The 16,287-nt window shown below is 35.9% G+C and overlaps 1 protein-coding gene and 1 non-coding gene across 3 annotated transcripts in view; one reads left to right on the top strand and one right to left on the bottom strand.

Moving 5' to 3' along the window:
• LOC121411878 (voltage-dependent calcium channel subunit alpha-2/delta-3-like) overlaps positions 1-16,287 on the bottom strand; it is a 105,686-nt gene that overhangs the window by 16,707 nt on the left and 72,692 nt on the right. For both annotated transcript variants that reach the window (XM_041604764.1, XM_041604765.1), the window contains 12 exons: positions 15,855-15,916; positions 14,969-15,084; positions 14,252-14,306; positions 13,769-13,878; positions 8,983-9,079; positions 6,665-6,964; positions 5,319-5,402; positions 4,685-4,797; positions 3,978-4,061; positions 3,396-3,460; positions 3,035-3,082; positions 2,511-2,573 (listed from right to left, as the gene is read on the bottom strand). In XM_041604764.1, coding sequence (XP_041460698.1) covers positions 2,511-2,573; positions 3,035-3,082; positions 3,396-3,460; positions 3,978-4,061; positions 4,685-4,797; positions 5,319-5,402; positions 6,665-6,964; positions 8,983-9,079; positions 13,769-13,878; positions 14,252-14,306; positions 14,969-15,084; positions 15,855-15,916 — 1,197 coding nt within the window. The remainder of the gene's footprint in view (positions 1-2,510; positions 2,574-3,034; positions 3,083-3,395; positions 3,461-3,977; positions 4,062-4,684; positions 4,798-5,318; positions 5,403-6,664; positions 6,965-8,982; positions 9,080-13,768; positions 13,879-14,251; positions 14,307-14,968; positions 15,085-15,854; positions 15,917-16,287) is intronic.
• Positions 12,646-12,718, top strand: TRNAI-AAU. The gene has a single exon. It is a non-coding gene; the product is annotated as a tRNA-Ile (tRNA).

Genomic DNA, 16,287 nt, shown 5'->3' with positions numbered 1-16,287 from the left:
GAGCTATGCGCGGATAAAAGTGCGGGGAATGCTTCATTTTCGTTTTGGCTTTCAATGAAGAGAGATGACGGTGCATGTGTAAAGCGTGCTTACAAAATTCCCACCTCCTCCCCATTACCATCCTCTAGTTATAATTAAGGGGGATGTTGACATATATATCGTGGGGGGATTCTTGCATATTATGGATATTGGTTGTGTATTTATTGTACTTGTGCATTCTTAATGTTATTTTGTTTTTTAGTTTTTGTTTGCAAGGAAGAAGTCAATTCGAAATTACTATGAAGCAGGTTATGCCTCAAACGTTCATGTGAGTTGTCATAAAAATCCAAGTTATGGATGGTTATAGAAAAAATCTGGGGATTGAAATTATAATTTTCTCAGGTCATTTGAGAAGAAATGTTTATGAATTCATAATTTCTATGTATGTTTTATTTTCCTCTACCATGAGCATTATATATGAAGAAATGTTTGATAAGATTGCATAGGCTTCATTTCAGATAAAGTTATTTCTCGGGTCTGCATCGGACTCCTTAGGAATTAGACGGAAGTATTGTCCCAATTTTTAGTCTTCTTCATGTTCAGCCGCATGTTCAGGTCTTTAGGCGTAGTATGTTGGTATACTTATGTGAATTTGTATGGTAATTTTGTCATGGTGTATTTTATTATTAATACTGCCCACCTTTGGTATAGGAAGCAGCTCACGCATCAGTCAGATTTGAGTTATGGTTTTTAAATATCTGTTGTGTGCTGCCCGTTCAGGCAGAAATTGTGAAGAAATGATCGTTTTGGGGAAAGATATTGAAGAAAATATTATTTAGTTTAATTGCATTGATGTATATGTTAATGACGAACACACATTGGTCATTTACAACGAGTGATACTTTCGTACCTTGCTTCCTTTGCCAGAGTATGGCCATATTAGTGAATTTCGTTTGGTGAAACAAATTTCTTTCTGAATTCAATTTCCTTTATTAAAGTTCCTTTAAGGGGCTCAATATTTTCAGTGGGATGAAAATTGGATACCTATAGTTGGCTTGAATACCAGCAGTAGTTGATCTTGGCAAAGTGTGTTTAGGGGGGGGGGGGGGTACAAGTACTTTTGCATTTATATTTTCCAGGGAAGTTGTATTTGTTGAATCTATATGATACTCTATAATGAATGGTGTATGAAGTAGTTGGAGGGTGATGGTATACTTTTCATGGTTAATTTCAGAATCTAGGCAGAGCCTAGGCTGATAGAAGAGCGTAACACGAATCCAAATTCGAGGGTGTTTGACCTGGTCGCACACCAATCCTAACAACGATCGTCGTGCATAAGTGGGCCGTAAGGGAATTTTATCCTCCTGTCCTATTTTGGCCAGTGGGCAGGCGGGTTTTCGCCCTTACTCGTTTTTGGGAGGAGTGTTGACGCCTTGTGTGTTGTTGAAAAACAAGCAGTTGAAGTTCTGGGGGCATGATTTCAGTAAGAGGCGCATTATTAAAGTACCTCCTTTTTTCCTTTCCATGCCAGGGCAGGCATGTGGATTTTAATCAATTATGTTATGTTATTATGTAAGTTGCAGGTCCCCACTCGTTACCTAGGTGAGGGGGACCTATTTGTACATACAAATGTTTGAGAACGCTGTTAAACTGAAATAATTGTGTCATGCTTAAAGTTTAATCTTAGCTTGACCTGATCTTAAAGGCGGGCAGGCTGGTCTATAGTCATGGGCATTCATATATCTCTATATGCTATATTTATGTCATCTGTAATCCACCGATAGCTCATAATTAATAGCTGTGCTGGGATTCCGGTCCGGCTAGCAGGGAACCAGTGGGAAAACAGCCATGAATTTTAAACATTGAAGAACTTACGAGGGGGGCCTTCTAGCCGGGGGTTTAACCCCTCTCCGAGGAGCTTATTAAACAAGGGTATCGGTTGGTTACAGACATTATCGGTATATGTATATGTGATGATATTCATACACTGTACACAAAAAGCAGAATTGGTAAAGATGCACATTCATCTCTATTTTCATTAAAGCCACGACAAATCGCAATTCACTTGTTCTTGTTGTTTTGTTAGCCGTGAATAATCAAATAGTTAATAAATCACATATGTTCAGTAAATGAAATTCGCTAAAACTGCGTGTTTCATGTAAAATCTAAATTACTTAGATTAAGGGATGAATCCAAGATAAGACCTTAAACAATGTCAATCCAATAAATCAATCTGCCTTATACTTATCAAAATATTATCATTATATACTTCTTTGTTCTTACATATTCATTTTAGAAAATTCGTGCTGCATTAGTTTTGTATTAATTAATGTAAATTCACCACAATGTACCGTTCACCGATGAAACTGATGGAAATAGCATAGATATGAGACTTGTAAAATCTAGAATGATTTCCTGTTAATCAATTAACAGCCTATAATATCGCATGTATATAACAGTAGATTTAATGAAAATTTTTCCTCCATTATAAAAACTGTAGGGATAAATAATACATGGTAAAATATAGTTACCTGTCCCTCGTCTTTCGAAACGACGATGTATCCATTATTGTCGATAAGGAAGCATTCTACACTCTGTATAAAAATAATTATCAAGGAAAAACAAAAGCTATTAGCAAAATAAAAGAAACATACGAAATTACAATTTATTACATATTTCGATATTCGAATACACGTCTGTATAAGATAGTGAAATATACTATCGACCTAGCATGGCATGTAAAATGTACAGGCAATCCACACTCGTCCACGGCCCTGGGAAATGTGGAGTTATTGTAAAGATGATTTGAGCCAAATCACGTATATTTGGAAGCACCCCCCCCCCCACACACACACACACACACACACTTTTTTGTCTTCATTTGAGAGTGAAAACCCTTTTTTCAACAAACCAACACTCTCTCTTTAGAATTGCAGTAAAAGTACCAGAGAAAATATATCATTTTGACATCTGTTTGCATAATCTAGCACAAAAAAGAATATAAATAATCATGATAATGATACAAACAAGGGATATCAGAGACTACTATCCTTACGTCATTATAACACGACGGTGTGCAGTCATAGCCACAGTCTTCTTCGTACTGCAAACAAATAAAGAAATATTAAATGATTTATTATACACAATATGACAATGAAATGCAGATTGCTGAAAAGATTTGAAATGAGGTAGTATAATTAGAAAAGTAACACAAATTAAGATTATGCATATTGTAAAAATGTAATCAAAACGAAGCAATTTTTACTAGGTGTTTAGGAACACTTGAAATAGTTCGAGAAAAATGAAAAGATGCATTTCATACAAATTTAGAACATAAAACCCTTAAAAAATTAATTAATTATCTTTTAAGTATTTTCAAAAAGTATGTAAATAAAAAGAGTGGCTTTTTGTTTTACCTGATAGCTTGTAATGTTGAAAAATAATTCTTTTAAGGCACTTCCAAGAAATTGGTAGCCGGCAGCTAAGGAAGAAATATAGAAAAATGGAAAATGAAGTAGCAGGTTTTAGTCTTTTTATACCTCCTTTGGAACTCTTATATTGCAAACTTATATTACATAAACAAAAACGCGTCGTATCAGATGATTCAGATCGCATATCTAGATAATGAATTATTTACATTCAAATATCAATCAACGAGGAATCCGTTGATAGATATATACAGAATAAAACAATCTATATAAGGTTGATTTAAGGCAATGGCAATCACAATTTATTTGAACAATGAAAGAGAAATAAAACAAGAATAATATTAAACATGTTATCAAAAGATTTTCTAGTACATGGGGACTGTTGCTAGAATGCTCCCTAGAGAGTGGAGAAAGGGCATACATTGCGTGTAGGATGTGCGCAAGTAAGAATCCGCTTTAAATATTCCAAAAAGCACTATATAAACAAACAAATTATTTATCATAATTATCATTCTGATTACTAAACTTGTTATTCGGATGGATCTGAGATTTACTACATCAAAGCCTTACCAGCAGTTACAAACGTGGAACCGTCTTTATTCACGTGTATTGCTGTGCTTGCAGTCACTAAGGGATCACTGTAAAACATATAATCTGTTGATAAATGAAATAGAACGAAAATGCGTAGTCTTATCCATGGTTCATTGCAATTCTTGAAACAAAACAACACATTGGCATGCATATGTAATTATCTAGGGAAAAGGCGCCCAGGGCAAACCTCAAGAATTATGCACTCTTCTCAATTTTGCGCCAGCGGCCGTGAAGCTGCACCCTTTTAAGTTTTGACATTGGCTACTGTTTCTTCGAAAGAGTAATTTTAAAGTGTGTTTTTTCTGTCCCCTTGCATTTCTTTTTCTTTTCTTAAAGCAAAAAATTGCTTGCTTTTTTGCGTCCGTGAAAATGGCACCGAGGCCCACATTGCTCTAGATACGCCACTAAAGAGAGTGGCGCAAATACGAAAAAACACTTTTTCATTCATTAAATTAAAAAGCACACACAAATATACCATGACGAAAGGAAGAGTTTTGGATATTTATGTTAGAATGGTCCATTTAATTTACAGTAATCAATGAAATTCGAAAAAAAAATCGTTAAGAAAACATTTTATAAAATGGCTTATAAACTTGTCAATAGCAATATAATTGAGCAAGAAATTAAAAGTAGTAGATACAAATAATAGGGTATATCTTCTGAATACAAAGCTTATTTTTGCATACCCGAATCCGTATCGAATGGGACAGAATATATAAATCCCTCGTTGATTTCATCTACTGGTCGTCTGAAGTAATCCTCTTCGATGGTGTTTTGCCGATCTTTGCTTGAGAAATCCCTGACAGAAACATTATTATTCGAGAAGAATATTACTTCCAACAGAAAAACAAATAAAGAAAATTAAGAAAGTACATATATATTTTGAAAGCATGTAGTGTATTAGAATAGCAGATAAAATGAAAGTGGGCCTACTATTGGTCTTGTATACATTACTCACATTCAATTGATGATCTTCCGAACTCTGTCGGTGTAAATAAATGAAATTAATTCGAAGAAACAAGAATACAGAAAAAAGTTGGCTTAAGCTACTCTTTTATGAGTGATCAAATAACTCAGACAGATTACAGTGTATTACCAAATCTTAATATTTCCAAATTAGTTAAGAAAGTGGTTTTGTGAAAAAACATTCAAATTTTATTAACAAGTTTGCATTGTTCGAAAAAAAAGTTTTCGCCTGTAAACAACTTTTTAAATTATAGGATGGTGCTCGATTTTTTCATACATCTTACTACAGTTATACTTTTATAAAATCACTAGATATATTTAGATTTTAATGCAAATAATGGATGTAAAACTTACGGAAACATGTAGTCCATATTTGGGTTGTGGTATATCCGTGTAAGTCCTCCGTATGTACCAAGAAAAGACAAAACCACACCATCCCTGGATAAATATCAAGTTAATACATAAATAGAATGTACTGTCTAATGTTTATGATATCATGAACATGTTCCAGTCGTGCGTAAAATCGTTTTACGAACAGCTTTGTGATACACCCATAGAATCAGCAGTAGATATGAACTTAAGGCGACCGCAAACCTTACGATTGGTCTGCGACCCGATTTCAGAATAAAATTTAGTAGACTTTAATGCTAACATTGAGACTTGGAATATCTTACTGTTTAATGTTCTAAATCATCGTACGAATACATTTGTTTAAATCTATGACTATGGTATCATCTTTCTAAGAATAAAAGCAAATTTATCTAGTCGTAATGACGTCATAGCAGTCGTACGATTGGCTACGATTTGAAACTAATTTGGCCTTTACTCCGAAATAAAGGCTTGCAATCTTTCAAAATGGTTATATAAGTTTTCTTTCAATTAATTTAAACCTCAAATAAAATTATATGTTCCATTCACATTTTCAGAAAATGAGCAAAATACGATTTTTTCAAAATCGGATCACGAATCTGTCCATATGAGATAAACAGCGAATCGGCATTATACAACGTGGGATTCGACGAAATAAAAATTCTCCTACTAACCCACGTGGGTTTGTTTTATAAAATATTTTCTCATTGGATTTTTTTCTTAAGAGGGAGGGGGTGGTACAACAATCAAGTTTTTGTGAAATACCTCTAAATCAGTAATGAGGTTGTGTCGGACATCAATAAATAATCACAAATCTATTAAAAATGATAAAATAAATAGATGGATTTGTAATGCACAGAATCCACTTTGCAGAATGCTCAAGGTGCAGTGAAAGGAAGAGAGAGAAAAAAGTGCAAATACAATGAATGATAAGGAACAATTAGAGTAGGAAGCATTGTATAGGCGCGTCTTGAGGTAACGTTTAAATGTGTTAATTGATAACACCGTGTGTGTTGGCTCAGTTGGTAGAGCGTCCGTCTCACATCCGGGAGGTTTTGGGGGTTCAAACCCCGGTCGTGTCAGACCAAAAGACGTTGAAAGATTGGAGTTGCTGCTCTCCCTGTTTGGCATTCATCGATTAAAGGGATAGAGCCTCGTTCATTGGGCGCTGCACAGCGGCTGCCGGGCCAGATTAATTGGGCAAAGCAAATTTTCGGAGTATTCATTTCATGTCTATTTCGAACAATGAAATATGGATTTTCATTTCATCATCTTTTTCATATAGTAGTGCACTTTTTTTAAACGTTATACTTTCCAACTATGGATGTTACCTTTTGGGGTCGAGGTAGGGGAAGTCCAGGTAAGGGACGTTCTCCGTCGTACCAAAGAGGGAGGTGGTGTACCGCATGTTGGGCGGCTCCGTGGGATGGGTACCGGTGTCTCCCGTGGTGAGGATATCTGTTTCCTCGGCAGAATCTTGGGTCTGGTTGTGGGGCGTGGCCGTCGTGTACCCCCGTCCCCCGGGGGAGCAGTACTCGTCGATCTGCGCCAAGATGTTCTGGATGTTGGAGAATATCTCCTGTTCCGTTTCGTTGGTGGGTAGGGTGGTGAACATGGTGGTGTCTACAGTGCTGTGATCAAAGAATGTCAGAAAGTATTGTCGATATATCTGATTAAGTAAGATGAGATTCATCTGGATAAAGGATCAAATACTCTCAAAATCAAGTCTCTTTATTTAGAGAGCACACGGTTTGATTTTGTGAAAGTGATATTGAAATAAAATCTTAATCCATACTAGGTTACTGTTACAATATGGTTAACTTTGACTTGATTGTAACAACAAGTGGAATGCCTCTGGCCGTCTCACCTGCATCACGCAGTTCAACATAGCAGCAGTGCTGACTTTGAAAACTACTATAACTCACACAAGATGTTCAGTGATACTTGGTTACTCTTATTTCCACGTTTTATGAACTAGACCAATACACTTACAGAGAAAGGATGGTAATTCAACAATACCCCCAATGTGGCTAAAGTTCATTGACCTCACATGACCTTCGACCTTGATCATGTGACCTGAATCTTGCACAGGATATTCAGTGATACTTGATTACTCTTATGTCCAAGTTTCAAAAGTCAGATCAATAAACTTGCAAAGATATGATGGTAATTCAACAGATATCCCCATTATGGCCAAAGTTCATTGACCTTTGACCTTGATCATGTGACCTAAAATGCGCACAGGATGTTCAGTGATACTTGATTACTCTTATGTCCAAGTTTTATGAACTAGACCAACATACTTTCAAAGTTATGATGATAATTCAACAAATACCCCCAATTGGCCAAAGTTCATTGACCCTAAATTACCTTTGACCTTGATCATGTGACCTGAAACTTGCACAGGATGTTCAGTGATACTTGATTACTATTATGTCCAAGTTTCATGAATCAGATCCAAAAACTTTTAAAGTTTTGATTGTAATTCAACAGATACCCCCAAATCGGCCAAAGTTCATTGACCCTAAATGACCTTTGACCTTGGTCATGTGACGTGAAACTTATGCAGGATGTTTGGTGATACTTGATTAACCTTATGTCCAAGTTTAATGAACTAGGTCCATATATTTTCTAAGTTATGATGACATTTCAAAACCTTAACCTCAGGTTAAGATTTCGATGTTGATTCCCCCAACATGGTCTAAGTTCATTGACCCTAAATGACCTTTGACCTTGGTCATGTGACATGAATCTCTAATAGGATGTTCAGTAATACTTGATTAACCTTATGGCCAAATTTCATGAACTAGGTCCACTTTCTAAGTTATGATGTCATTTCAAAAAACTTAACCTCAGGTTAAGATTTGATGTTGACGCCGCCGCCGCCACCGCCGCCGCCGTCGGAAAAGCGGCGTCTATAGTCTCCCTCTGCTATGCAGGTGAGACAAAAACGGACCACCTCTGCATCAAATTATTGCTACCGTCGTCATGATGTCTTTTCCATGATCAATACTAATTACCGTTACCATATTAATAATTCTTTAATATGACCCATTCTGGGATTGAACTACTGGAGTGGAATAGTGCTAGGCGGGGGAGGAGGGGGCTCTTGTGACTTTAGTGAGTCTACCACTATTTGGGGGGTTTAGGGAATGTGACTTTCGTCTCACAAAACGACCAACTGAAACTGATCTAAAGCCCAGAGAACTGCATTCTATATGCGGTCTAATACGACGCGTTTTTATCATTTTGCAATACAAGAGTTCCAAGAAATAAAATTATTTAATTTGAAGTTCGACATGATGTTTGGAATGATAAAATCATAATTTTGCTCTGCGGCAAGCCCTGTGGTAGGAGTAAAGTCCAAATCGAAGCCGATGATGACGTCATTGAGATTTGGAATTGGATTTACTGGTGTTTTCTAAAGGGAGGCTCGAACTAGAATGAACTTCGATTTAAGTTATCCTACCACTATTCTGAATACTGATTGCTAAGATTTTTATTCTTTATTTGGAATGTTCATACAAAATGTTATGACAATTTCTTTGTAATTATGATCGCAACGAGTCGTATAGTGTACATGTATAATAGGCTTGATTAAAGGCTAAAATCAAACCCAGGACCCAGTTAGAATACTTTTTTAAATCACCTCGGGAGTGCTTCACCGTAAACTAATTTCCAGTAATCCGGCATGAAGCGAGTGACGTTGGCATCAAATATAAGGTGGTTGACCATGACAGTATCACCTGCGAGAATTCAAGAAAAAAATAGTTACTGGTACTATAGAAGGTAAAAAGGGAATGCAATGGTTTGAAGGTCGTAGAAGGGTCGGTGTCGGGGGGCCACTTTTATTGACGAGTGGATACCATGCGCGACCAAAAAAAAAACACGTAAAAAGGATGTCTTTTTCACGATAGGGCACGTTACGTACGTAACGTGATAAGGGTGTCAAAAACACAAAATTAATGAAAAAAGGGTACCTACTTCGCTAGGAAGATTACGTGTTTAGGGTCGAATTTGCGGGGATGATAAAACAAAATTATAATGTTTTATAAAGGATGTCCTTTTTGCCCCAACACTTCGTGTTTAGAGTCCGATTTGCGCGAGGTGTAGAAGGACGTGGGGTCGTACTAAACCAAATAAGGTAAAGCCAGTGGCGGATCCAGAGGGGGGCGCCCCGGCGCGCGCCCCCCCCCCCCTATTTTCGCCGGATTTTTTTTTTTTTTTGATGGTTATATTTTACTGGATTGGTACAATGTAGTCAATTTCAAGGGCTAGATCTAGTCAAAACTATATTTCAACTTATGTTCATGGCCTTTGTGTTCGCACAAATGCACCTCTGTCATACTGTATTGCAATATGTAAATTCCGGAATTCCAGGGCGCGCAAGTCGATTGGTTGGAAAGTTGCACCACTTGTAATCGGGAGTTGCAGTGCAGTGACCAGTGTGAAGATGTTGGATTGGATATCATTTTTTCCCGAAATTTTGTGTTTTTTGTAACATGCGTTTGTCCGTCTTTATGGCAAATACATGTAAACTGTAAGTAACAGATAGCGAGAGAAAGTGTCAACGATGCGAATGATAATGTCTGTCCCCGAGATTATTCTTCACTCAAAGATGAAGCCCTATATCGGGCGCCACGTGCGAAGCATTATCATTCTGCCTTGGTCATGTACGTTTTCAGTGAAGTGTATAGGTTAGACATATTTGTATTTAATGTAAACTAACTTTTACACTTTCTGGTAGATTCAGAGGCATATTATCCAGGGCGCCCCAACTAAGTTTCGCCGAAGCAATCATTCCAACGAATTATCAAGGAGTAAAATTGTATATTCTCAATCACCCCGGCAATCACCAGTCGATCCCACTCCGCGTTTGCTGTGTATAGGCAGCTATATGTCAGCGTAAGGAGTGAAGATTTTATGTGACGGGGGGGTGGGGGTGGGGTGGGTGAGAATAAAATACTTTCGTGCTGGGGAAAAACGTCCCGAGGACACATTATGTATTGTTAAAAAGTAGAAATTGTGACATTACCCCCCCCCCCCTTACCCCATTTTTAATGTTTGATAATCTATAGGTTTGCTGATTACAATATATCTTTTTAAAAAAATTGCCAGCAAAATCGAAAAAAAATAGTTTTTTAAAAATCTAGGGGGGGGACGACCTCCCCCGAAATATTTGAGGGAGAACACGTCCCCCGTCCCCCCCCCCCCCCATCGCTGCCGATGATATGCGCGTAAACCCAAATCCATCTGACCAAGGAGGTTGGTGGACTATGTGTCTTTTATTCATGAAGTTACAGTGATTTAAGTGTGCATTTTTCTTCTAAAGGTGCTCTCAAAATACGACTTTTGGACATGATTTTTTGAAAAAGTCCTTGCCGTGGGAGGGGGGTATCCCCCCTCCCCCGCTCGGTCGCTTAGCTCCCTCGCCGCTGGCGCCCCCCCCTATTTCAAAATCCTGGATCCGCCCCTGAAAGCCGACGACCGAAGGACCCGTAACAATAAAACATTCCTGTACTTGTTTAGGGGTTCATTTCAGGTAATATTTGCCAAGAGTATCGTTTTGTTTCCAATACTTGTTAAGGGTAGGGTTTCACACGCCAATACTTGTTAAGGGGTGCATTTTCAGAATATGGAAATTACGTGTTTAGGGTGCTTTTCCAGACCCCATGGTCGCGCATGGGATCCAATCAACCACAACTATATGAAAAGCCAGCAACGTCAACATCTTAAAATGCATGTTTGTTCAAAATATTTTCTTGATATCATACATTTAATGTTTTCTTGAAAATTCAGTGTGCTTCTTTTTTTTTTACAAAGATCGTTGCGCAAATTTCCTGTAAAAAGCAATTATGACACTGATGGATTTCCATTTTGAGGTTGATCGGATCAATCGTAACTCTTTGTAGGACAGGGCCCAGTTCGAGTAAAGCGTTGACATTATTCCCGATGTAATATATTTGGTTTATTTGGAGTCGGTTTCATGGGGTGTGACATTAGCAAAAGGATAGAAGCAAATGATTAGAACCTTATCATAATCTAGTCCAGAAAACAAACATATGTCTATCGGGTCAGCTAATTAAACTTTGAAACATAACTAAGATAGAATCGATAAAATTCATTTAATTTAGGATTAAGTCCCATACGAAACGTAATGCTGTCTTTGAATCATTATAAATCGATATTTTGCAAAGTTAATGCTATTTTTATCTACGTGTCTTCGGAGTTATTTAACAAATCATGAACCGATCTTATGTTTCTGAAAGCTATCAATGTGATAATTCTACACGAGCAAGGCCCTGTATGCATATTGCATAAAACTTTTTTTTACCCGAGAAAATTTGCGTCATTATTATTTGCTCTTCTTGTATTATTCTAAATGGCAGATTTGTTCCCTAGCCTGGGTTTCTCATTTTTACCAATAAGATTGTTTGTTCGTTGTTTTTGTGGTAGAAAGTTTTATGAAACAGACCACAAGAAGAAATTGGCAGCACCAAAATTTGGTTACCTAATCAGCTAAAAGAGCTGGCATAGTAATTATGGAAGATATTTCAACATCTTCTTTTCTTGATTAGGATTTGCAAGATTTCATTTTTATCTAGGATATAAATAAATAAATAATAATTTTTATCTAGGATATAAATAAATAAATAATAATTTTATCTAGGATATAAATAAATAAATAATAATTTTTATCTAGGATATAAATAAATAAATAGTAATAAAAACACGTGTCCTTGTAAGCTTAAGTATGGTCTCCCACACGATGTAAAGAAGATCCTAAGATTATATTTATAAAATCTTGCACTAACTGAGCGAGGAATCTGTCTGATAAATGAATTTTAATAATCAGCAGATATTGTCAAAAGCCTAGATATGGTATTGTGCGCATATTATTCTCAGTATAATCTAAGACATAAGAAGATATTATCCAGTCCACTTTAAGGATATACGATTTTACCACTATGTTAGGTATGTCTGAATGAATTAGGTGAGTTGTTTTTTGTTTCTCTAAAATTGAGTTTTTCTTTGAAATAAAGAAATTATAGTACATGTCGAAAAGGGAAAAGATTTAACTCAAAACAAAATTATACACCTCATTATATGACCATTATCTCCAGCATCATGATTTCTGTTCTTTGTTTTACAATGCCGTTGCAAGCTTCTATTGTATTACTGTTTGTGTATGCATGGTAAATCAATTAAGAGGATGTACATTGCATTGTATATAGTATCTCTGGGTAAATACTTCCCCATCGACTTATCTATTAGTATCAAAGTATCAAAGTGCTTTGGCAATATCAGCAACGGTCTGTTAGCTCAGTCGGCAGAGCATCGTGCTAATAACGCGAGGGTCATGAGTTCGAGCCTCATATAGACCATCAGCTCATTATTTTTTTCTTTCGTTATTTGAGGGAGGATTTCGGCATTCACTGGAATATGATCGTCCAGAGGGCCGTAATCGGATAATTGGGCGCATAATATTATTCTCAGTATAATTGAAGATCTATATAAAAAGATGAATATTTGGTTTCTTCAACACAATTATTGAATATTCATATAATCTCTACAATAACTATAGATTGTATTCAAGCATTTGTTTGATTTGTCAGAAAAGTTAATTTGCATTATCGTCGGATAATCTCCCCCAAAACAGTTTTAAAAATGTACGAATATATGTTGGAATAATTAAGTTTTTTCAATTCAATTCTTTTATTCATTTCCATTCAAACATCAAACAAAGTAATATATAGCTGATGCAAATTAATGGATTGACATATTAAAAAAATATTGTGTTTTTGTCCAGAACGAAGTGTTTCTTGAAGAAAGCATTTGTAAAAAGGGAGCAAAATCACTAAAATTGTAATATTATCACCATCCTCACCATCATCTTCATCAGCATTAATCTATCATCTTCATTATCATAAATCATAATAATCATCACCACCATCATCGAAATCAACATCATCGTCATGATCATCATTATTAATAATAATCATTGATAAAATCATAAGCAATTGTAAAAAAAAAAGGGAACATCAATAAAATTGTAATATTATCATCATCATCATCGAAATCAACATAATCATCATCCTCATCATTGATAATAATCATTATCGTCATCATTAACTACTGCCATCATAAACTATATTATCATCATAATTTATGATATAATCATTATCGTCATGAACTATATTATCATCATCATTATCATATTTAGTCACATTCGCAATCCTTATCTTTTATTATCATCATCAATTGTCATCATCATCGACAACATAATTATCCTCATCATCACCATCTTCATCAGAATTATTCACAATTACCATATATTATCATCATTATCATAAACTAATGTCATCATCGTCGCCTTCATTACCGGCATCGTCATCATCAACAACTCAAAATGGGAGTCAAATATCATTACTCACAGGTAGAACTCAGTTTCCCTCCCTTCTTCGCCGCATCCTGGAGGAATCGAGCAACGTGTTCCTCTCCTTCGTATCGCTCAGAAGAACTGTAATTGATCTTACAGTACAGCCTGTTGGACAATCAGTAAAACATTTTCAAAACGTTGCTGGAAGTTAAAGCTATCTTAAATGATGCATGGAACTTTGTTACCATTTTTGTTTTAATCCAGTAATCATATTTCAGAATTTATTGGTTATGCATTCCTGGAAGCGAACTGATGTACCACTATAGGAATTATACAAGGCTCGAGATTTTAAATTTATAAACAACACAAATTCTGGATGAATAACTTCCGTCTGTTTTATAATCGGAAGTGGAAAATACGAGAGCTATGAGAATGAAAGCATGTTTGGCTAAATCGTATTTTAAATTTGTATGTTTATTTGTATATGTGTGCGTCAAAACGGTTATAAGCGAGTAAGTTTTGAATGTTTTTGGCTTACCAGTTTGCTATGATTGTTTGTCCGAGTGTTCCATCTCCAAACAATAGTCTAGCCGCTGTAAATACGAATTGAGGAATGAATGAGCAAGACGTAAGTTATAAACACTTTAAATGCCCATAACACAGGACATTAAGGATTTTCAGAACTTATGATTACTGAATCTCATGAGTGTATTTGAGTGACAAACCGCGGATTAACTTCTGAAAGAAAATGGATCTTCTATTATCCTTTTTATCATGACTCATCAAAAAAATAAATATATTGATAAACTAGGCAAAAGCATCAGGATTCACTGTCATTTTGTTGTCATGGTTAAACCCAGTGCACACTTTGTGATCCGATGCGACGTGATTTTTTTTTTATAGATCGCATTTTGCATTAAATATGAAAGTTCCAACACGTAATTTTTCTTGAAGTTCGGCACTATGTTAGGAAAAATAAAATCAGAAATTTGCTTTCCAGCAAGCCATGTGGTCGGATTAAATCCAAATCGATTTCGCACCAGCAGTCGGTGATGACGTCATTGCGATTTAGAATTGAATTCGCTTTTATTCATACATGGTGGCTCAAATTAGACTCAAATTCATTTTCAGTAGTCCTACCGCTATTCTAAGCTCTGATCGCTAAGATTTATTTGGTCGTAATGTTCATATCAAACGTTAGTATAATTTCTCTGAAATTCGGATCGCAACAGATGGTGGTGCTCGCCGGGCTTACCTTGTTGTATCTCGCACACATCAGCGGAAGATTGATTATCTGAAGGTTCTTGTTCGAACAGAGCTGGAGTTTCTAGATGTTTATTCGCATACGATTCAGGGAGTGAAATTCCCAAGCTAAAAACAAACGATAAAGACATATAGAAAAAGGGTGACGCTAGGTATACAGTCATATCAATTGTCGCGAGACATTGATATAACGAATGCTTACTGCACACAGGATACATTTACACTCTTAAAACAAATCAGTCAAATTGACTAGACCAGTAGTCAGGTGGGAGCAACTGATATGGCAATCATTGATATTCACATTTCTGACATACATTCTAGTCAGAAATAACTCTGTTCTAGTAAAATATGACTAGAAAATAGTCAAATATGACTAGAATAACAGTTGCACCCAGCTGACCCTATTAACTAGTCATTTTTGACTGATTTGTTTTTAGAGTGTAGAAGAACGTTCATATACTCTTGTTATTTCATAAAATTGATCACATGTGGCTTAGTCAATGTACAGTGTAATGCGAATCACTGTATTGCACAAGAGGAAGATTAATTCGTCAGAATAAAATATTAATCCAATTATTCCACGTTCATAATATCACAATGGTTTGTGGATTTGTTTTGATAATTATGCTTCGGGAAGGAAAACGGGTACCCCGATAAGAGCGAAAGTTAGTGCAGTTTGTTCAATCTGAATATGCTTTATAGAGCCAAGGCGCATTGCTGGAGACTCCCCATGGAGTGGGGAATGGGCAGGCGAGGACTGATAATCGGTAGGGGTAATAACTAAAAGTAACATAACATAAAAATAACAAAAAGTACCGCCTTTAATATATGTTTAGACCGAACTGACTTACTAAGATCTTCTTTTTTTTTTTATTTACCTGTAAGGAGTGTCGTGGAGAGGAGTGAAATAATATTTACTGCGTCGAACGCTGACTCTTTTCTGCAGGTAAGTGAAAAACACATATTAATGTGCAGATAATTACAAAGATTTTTTTAAAGAGAAATTCAAGTTTTTAACAGAACATTTTGCTTAAAATTTCAAACATTCAAATCATTAAATCAACTACTCGGTGTCACATAATTACACTCTAAAAAAGGTTTACACAATATTTGGTAAATGGGGAACATGCATGTTGTTGGGTAAAAGGATACCCAATATTTGATAAATTTTACGCAATGTTGCTTTGAAATAACCCAATGTAGGGTAAAAAAAAAAACGTAGCAAACATGCTTGTTCCCTTTTACTCAATATTGGGTAAAATTTTGTAGATGTGTTTTTAAGTGTATGAAAAAAGGGATGTTAAAATCGGA

Source organism: Lytechinus variegatus, chromosome 3 (genome assembly GCF_018143015.1).
Source record: "Lytechinus variegatus isolate NC3 chromosome 3, Lvar_3.0, whole genome shotgun sequence".
NCBI lineage: Eukaryota > Metazoa > Echinodermata > Echinoidea > Temnopleuroida > Toxopneustidae > Lytechinus > Lytechinus variegatus.
The sequence above is the reverse complement of the archived record's forward strand: the minus strand, read 5'-3'. Positions and strand labels throughout refer to the sequence as shown.